We start from the raw sequence: 6460 nt of genomic DNA, 5'->3' as shown, positions 1-6460 counted from the left end.
TCCAAAAATCCCTGATGATGGCAGCGAATCGAAACTTTCACACATTGTAGGCCCGACTCTTCTTCTTTTAACGCAACAAACCCGAAATTTCCAGCTTTTCTGGTTGGGAGGCAATGAATTTTTCAATGGCGCATCGCATCCGCGCGTAGTGGAAGCGAAAATCCGCAAATTTTAAAAATTCCTGAAAAAATCCCTGACGATGGCAGGGAATCGAAACTTTCACATGTTTTAGGCCCAACTCTTCTGCTTTGAACGCAAAAGACCCAAAAATTCCAGTTTTTTTGGTTGGGACGCAATTAATTTTTCAATGGCACATGGCACCCGGCGCCCCCTAGTGCGAGTTGATTTTTTCGCGATATCTGCTCTGCCTGAAGAGCGGGGGGCCTGCAACCTGCGCCAGACGCTGGCCTTTGGCCCTCTGCGCTTTTCATTAAGGGGCCCCTTTGTTGCTCAGCCTCACCGTTTGGGCGCAATGCGGCAAAATGCGCCCATCGCATCCGCGCGTAATGAAAGTGAAAATCCGCAAACTTTAAAAATTCCTGAAAAAACCCCTGATTATGGCACCAAATCGAAACTTTCACACGCTTTAGGCCCGACTCTTCTGCTTTTAACGCAACAAACCCGAAGTTCCCAGCTTTTCTGGTTGGGACGCAATTAATTTTTCAATGGCGCGTCGCATCCGCACGTGATGGAAGTGAAAAAGCGCAAACATAAAAGATCCTGGAAAAATCCCTGATTATGGCAGCGAATCAAGACTTTCACAAATTGTAGGCCCGACTCTTCTGCTTTTAATACAAAAAATCCCAACTTTTCAGCTTTTCTGGTTGGGACGCAAAGAAATTTTCAATCGTCCATCGCATCTGCGCGTAATGGATGTGAAAGTCCGCAAACTTTAAAAATTCGTCAAAAAATCCCTGACGACGGCAGCGAATCGAAACCTCCACACATTGTAGGCCCGACCCTTCTGCTTTTAACGCAACAAACCCGAATGTTCCAGCATTTCTGGTTGGGACGCAATTAATTTCTCAATGGTCCATCGCATCCACGCGTATTGGAAGTGAAAAAATGGGCAAACTTTAAAAATTCCTCCAAAAATCCCTGATGATGGCAGCGAATCGAAACTTTCCAACATTGTAGGCCCGACTCTTCTGCTTTTAACGCAACAAACCCGAAATTTCCAGCGTTTCTGGTTGGGACGCGCACTTTGAAACTTCCTAAAAATTGCGCTGTTGCCGGGTTGTGCAACTTGTCCAGACTGGCTGATGACTAATCCAGGGCTTTTCCAGGTTCCGGAGCGCATTCGCGCCATGAACGCCAGCATCAAGCTCCTGCTGATAGTGCGGGAGCCGGTGACGCGCGCCATCTCCGACTACACGCAGCTGCGCGCCAACGCGGCAACCATGGCGCCCACGGCGCCCACTCTCGGCCCAGTGCGCAGCTTCGAGCAGCTGGCGCTGCACCGCAACGGCACCGTCAACGAGTCGTACCGCCCGCTCGCCATCTCTGTCTATCACCGCTTCCTGCATCGCTGGCTCGAGGTAAGCGCAGCCGCCCACCCCGATCCAAACCAGCGTGATTGCGAGCGCCCTCTACCCGCAGGTGTTCCCACGCGAGCAACTGCTGGTGGTGAACGGCGACCAGCTGATCGACGATCCGCTGCCGCAGCTGCAGCGCATCGAGCGCTTCCTCGGGCTCGAGCCGCGCATCAGCGCCCACAACTTCTACTTCAACGAGACGAAGGGATTCTTCTGTCTGCGCAACGAGACGGCCGATCGGTGTCTGCGCGAGACCAAAGGGCGGCGCCACCCGCGCGTCAGCCCGCACGTCGTGGCGCAGCTGCGCGCCTACTTCGACGAGCACAATCAAAAGTTCTACGAGCTGATTGGCGAGGATCTGGCGTGGCCGAGCGACTAGCCCCGCCCACTCCATGGGCGTGCGCATCATGCTCAAGCGCGCGCCACGTGGACTTACCTGCGCGGCACCCAGCAGCTTCTTGATCACATTGATCAGTGCCTTAAGTAGGTGGAGTGGGGGGCGCGCGCGCCCATTCAAACCAAACCGGTAAGCAATAGCACGCAAGTGTCCGCTGTTTAATTACCTGCATATCAAATCTTAACCATACATATCAAAGGTGTGATGATTGTACATTGTAAGTAGGCTTAGGGAATTTTATATGTCTATGCATAGACCAGGCAGTGTTGCCAGTGCTTGGGGGTTTTTCGCATTTTTTAGGAAAATTATCGCCCCCCGGGGGGCGGAACCTTGTGATCGTTATCATTGACACTAGTTGATAAATCTATATTTATATAAATATTTATATGTATATTGTATAGTGGGGCTGCAATGCGAGCGAAAGTGGGCGTTATATTTAAATAAATTTATAAATGTATATATACAGAGTGCGCGGGTTGTTTGCGGGCGATTCGAAACATATCAAGCCTGCCTCGGGGATGCCGTCATAGGGCCCGCGAACGGCCCGCCCACTCTCTCCATCCTACTCTACTTCACTTTACTCTACGTGTCCGTGTCTCTTGTCCTTGTTCAACCAAACCCTGTCAACTGGTCACCTATACACAAACGCGCTGTTAGAAGTTAGGTTTTTGGGTTTGTACAAAGTTTTCAGTAGATCAGTAGAAAACATGGGCGCAGTCAATTTAATTTAATCGAATCAATCGATTATTTAATCGACCCTCACAGCTCGCGCCCTGTGCGTACGGCGCCCTCTCACGGGCCACGGTCTTGTCGACGTGGCACTGTCATCGGTGACATCGCTCGGGTGATTGACCCCATTGAGTGCCAAAAAACCGGTAAAATCCCCTGATGGGGCTCCGAATCCAGTGCGGAGTGCTCAAGGGGGCCCTCGGGACCCCCTTGAGCGTAAATTCCAGTGCGCACCCGGTGAAATTTCCGTTTTAAGCGCCTGGCGGCTGTTTGGGCCTACGTTGTTGCCATCCAGGCTGGAAGCGTTCCGTAGTGCGGGGCCCCCCACGGGGGCTGCCGGCGATCAGTAGGCTGGAAGCCCTGCGGCCTTGAAAGGGCCGGTTTTGCGGGCGCTAGCTGCGCAAGTGAGGTTAGGTGTCTGCTAGCTGCCAGCTGCAGAGGCCGACACAAGGGGGCCCCCGATACTTGAAGTTGCGCTGGTGAGTACCGATTGCTGTCAATCTCAAACTTAACCGTTCATTTCAAACTTGTGATGATTCTACATTGGGTTCAGGGAATTTTGTTTGTCTATGCATTGGTGGTTTTTTCGCATTTTTTAGGAAAAAAACCTTGTGATCGATGTTGATGAATCTATATTCATGTAGTGGGGCAAATATTGCGTACACACAGCGCGCGGGTTGTTTGGGGACGATTCGCAACATATCAAGCCTGCCTCGTGCATGGCGTCATAAGGCCCGCCCTCTATCTCCATCCCACTCTACGTGTCTTGTATCCTTGTTCAACCGAATCCTGTCAACTGGTCACTCCACCCAAACCCGCTAGTTAGAGGTTAGGTTTTGGGTTTGTACAAACTTTTTAGCGGATTTATACACTGTTGAAGCCCCCACTTTGAGCCCGAGGGCCAGTGGGGCAACACCGCAATAATTTTGTTAAATTTACCAAAAAATGTGTAATTTGCCGAGGCCGAATAAAGATGAAAGTCAAACTGGGAGGTTATGAATCGTTGCCCTACAACTTTATGGTTTACTAGGTTTATTCAAATTTTATTGGTTGTTACAGGTGGTAGTAGTAGTGGGGGAGGGGGGGAGATTCAGCATACAAAAGTGCAAAATTTAACACGAATAAATTAACACTGGGGGGTGGGGGCGCTGTTGCCATTGTTCAATCTAACCTAACCTAACCTATTTATTTATACAAACAGACAAACAAACAATCAAGTACATGGAATAGGAACTAAGTAACGTAACTAGGGAACGTTTCGGCCGCTAGGCCAGCGTCCATCATACTAAAACGTATATACAGAAATGAATTGTTGCAAACCGCCAATCGATCAAATTCTCAGCAAATCAAAGCAAATTCTCTTTGGTAGTGGGCGTGGCCGTTGGCTGATCGATTGACTGTCGAAGAGGGGGCGGAGCCAGGGTGCCTTGGAATGGTAATACTGGGGCTGCGCCCCCTGCGGGAGAATACTGAAGTTGACTAGCACTATGGGCGGGGGGGCGTGGCCCTACTGGATGGGGATGGGCTGGCGCGCATGCCCCGCCCCCGGCTGCTGCCCCCTGGCGGCCTGGTGCAGAAGCTTCGACAGGCGTTCCTTGGTGGTGGAGGTGGACGGCCGCGAGGTGGCGCGTGCGTGCGATTGGCGCAAACTGCGCGCGTCACAGCGACTGTTCCTGAAACAGTGGCTTGGTTAACCAAACGTCGCCGTGGGCGCTCCTTGTCGCACTTACTTGAGCCAATTGGGCGGCAGCTGGACGCCCAATCGTTCGCACTCTCTCGAGTAGGCGGTCAGGCTCTCGCAGTAGCACTTGCCATGCGCACAATTGAACATGTCCATCTTGCAGGCCTTGTAGTATTTGGTGTTGCTCAGCTGCGACTCGCAGGCGCCAAAGTCGCGCCCGTTCAAGTGCTTGCAGGCGCCCACGTCGCCGTGCGTGCGCCGCGTTGTCTTCGGTTTCTGGGCGCACTCCGCCCTTTTGCCCACGCACCAGGAGGCGCCGAACGCGCCCACGTCCTTGTCGCCCACCGTCTTGCCGGAGCGCAGCCGCAGCTCGTCCTGCAGGTCGCCGTTGAAGTTGCCGCACAGGCCGCACAGGCGCCCCTTGAAGGCGGCGGGCGCCGTCACCTCGAGGAAGCTGCGCCCGTTCCACACGACCACGACGCCATTGTGCAGGCGCACCTCCACGCCCTCGGGCAGCTTGCGCAGCGCAAACTGCCCCGCCCTCTCGAAGTTCAGGCCCACTCTGCGCCCGTTGTACTTGACGCGCAGGCGCTGCTGCAGATTCAGGCGCGCCCCCCCGTAGCTGATGGCCACGCGCTTCGTGATTGGCGAGTCCATGTAGTGGGGCGTGGCGTAGTTGGCCACCTTGATCGAGAAGGCGCTGGCGTTGTTGCCGGCGCCGCACTGCTCGACCAGCTGGTACCGCCCCATGGCCTTGAACGTGTAGATCTTGCCGTCGAACGTTTTGTAGTGCGGGTCGCCGAACGCCATACACGCCCCTTCCACTGATCGGAAAAATTGCAACCAGGGCAAAAACGTCAAATTAGTTTGTCAATTGGGTGAAATTCTGCGCAGCAATTTTTTCAAATTTTTAAAAATAAAAAAACGCTCACATTCAACGCACTGCGGACAGCATTCGCCCTCCACGTTGATCTGCTTCATGCCGGCGGCGCAGGTGGTGTTGCAGCGGATGCGCGCGCAGCTGACCTTCCCGTCGTGGCACTCGCACGAACTGCACGCGTCCAGCTTCCACACGTTGCCATCCTGCCTAACAAAGCGCGCGTTAAACCTAGAAGGGGGCGTGGCCCGGCTAGTACCTGCCTCGTAGGCGTGGCCCGCGTAGTGGCACTGGCTGATCAGCTCGTCGGTCGGCTGCTGGATGCAGGTGGGGCAGCAGTGGGCGGGGAAGGTGCGCTGCAGCTCGGGCGCACACTCCAAGATCGGGCAGGCGCTGCGCGTGCACACTGACGTGCTGTTGACGCACGCGCACTCGATGCACTTGTCCAACTTCAGCGCCTGCCCCTCGCGGAAAAAGGACCGCTGTATGGGACAGGTGTTCGGCACCAGCAGGATGGCGCGCGTGCCGTTGCAGCGCGGACAGCACTCACCTGTCAAACGTCAACAATGTCAACTACCTACTCACCACTGGTCAACATAGTCGCATACCTGGCGCCCTCTCCTGCATGGCCCGCGAACACTGCAGCACCGGACAGGACCTTTTGGCGCAGGTCAGGCGGCCGCGACTGCAGCGACACTTCAAGCAGGGATCGTCCTCGGACACGACGTCCCGGTCCTCAGCCACCACTTGCCCATTGAATTTGCACACTGCGGGGGGAAATTGCGCGTGAGCCGGCAACAGCGCCTGCAGGGGCCACGTACCTGAACAGGTGGGGCAGCATTTTCCCGGCTCGGGCGGCAGCGGGTTGGGGCAGGGCGTGTAGCAGTGCATGTCCGAGATGGTGACCACGCCCGCCTCGCATCGCATCACTTTGCACGGATTGGCCGGCTCCGACCAATCGGTGTGGCTGGCGTAGGCCACGCCCTTGTAGTTGCAGCCCTTGCACACTTTACAGCAGCCGTCCGTCACCACCAGATGGCAGCCGTCCGTTTTGGGGCAGGTGTTCTTGCACTCGACCAGCCCGTTCTGAAACGCGCGCATGACAGGTGACAGTGCCAATCAAGTTCCAAATGGTTTTGGAAAAATTGCGAAAATTTTTCCGGAAATCCCCCAACTGCATGCGTTGCTGCATTGAGCCAGGGAACGACGGAATATTTTTTTTCACCGGGAAAAATTGTCGA

At 54.6% G+C, this 6460-nt stretch overlaps 3 protein-coding genes across 5 annotated transcripts in view; 2 read left to right on the top strand and 1 right to left on the bottom strand.

Moving 5' to 3' along the window:
• LOC109533375 (heparan sulfate glucosamine 3-O-sulfotransferase 1) overlaps window positions 1–3650 on the top strand; it is a 7062-nt gene extending 3412 nt beyond the window's left edge. For 2 of the 3 annotated variants that reach the window (XM_048662809.1, XM_048662808.1), the window contains exons 5-6: window positions 1287–1538; window positions 1600–3650. In XM_048662809.1, the coding sequence (XP_048518766.1) occupies window positions 1287–1538; window positions 1600–1914 (567 nt within the window). In that variant the 3' untranslated portion in view covers window positions 1915–3650. The remainder of the gene's footprint in view (window positions 1–1286; window positions 1539–1599) is intronic. The other variant, XR_007280667.1, reaches the window with a different exon arrangement.
• Window positions 1–6460, top strand: part of LOC109542432 (E3 ubiquitin-protein ligase HECW2-like) — a 34919-nt gene that overhangs the window by 24671 nt on the left and 3788 nt on the right. The window lies entirely within an intron of this gene.
• Window positions 3829–6444, bottom strand: LOC125503065 (BMP-binding endothelial regulator protein-like). The gene is made up of 6 exons (XM_048662805.1): window positions 6041–6444; window positions 5828–5986; window positions 5483–5769; window positions 5275–5425; window positions 4392–5166; window positions 3829–4334 (listed from the first exon to the last, which is right to left on the bottom strand). Exons 1-6 carry the CDS (start codon window positions 6318–6320, stop codon window positions 4169–4171), a joined length of 1818 nt encoding a protein of 605 aa, XP_048518762.1. The 5' UTR covers window positions 6321–6444; the 3' UTR covers window positions 3829–4168.

Source organism: Dendroctonus ponderosae, unplaced genomic scaffold (genome assembly GCF_020466585.1).
Source record: "Dendroctonus ponderosae isolate FM_Combo_2020 unplaced genomic scaffold, Dpon_F_20191213v2 Dpon_F_20191213_12, whole genome shotgun sequence".
Classification (NCBI taxonomy): domain Eukaryota; kingdom Metazoa; phylum Arthropoda; class Insecta; order Coleoptera; family Curculionidae; genus Dendroctonus; species Dendroctonus ponderosae.
This window is presented reverse-complemented; position numbering and strand designations above follow the sequence as displayed.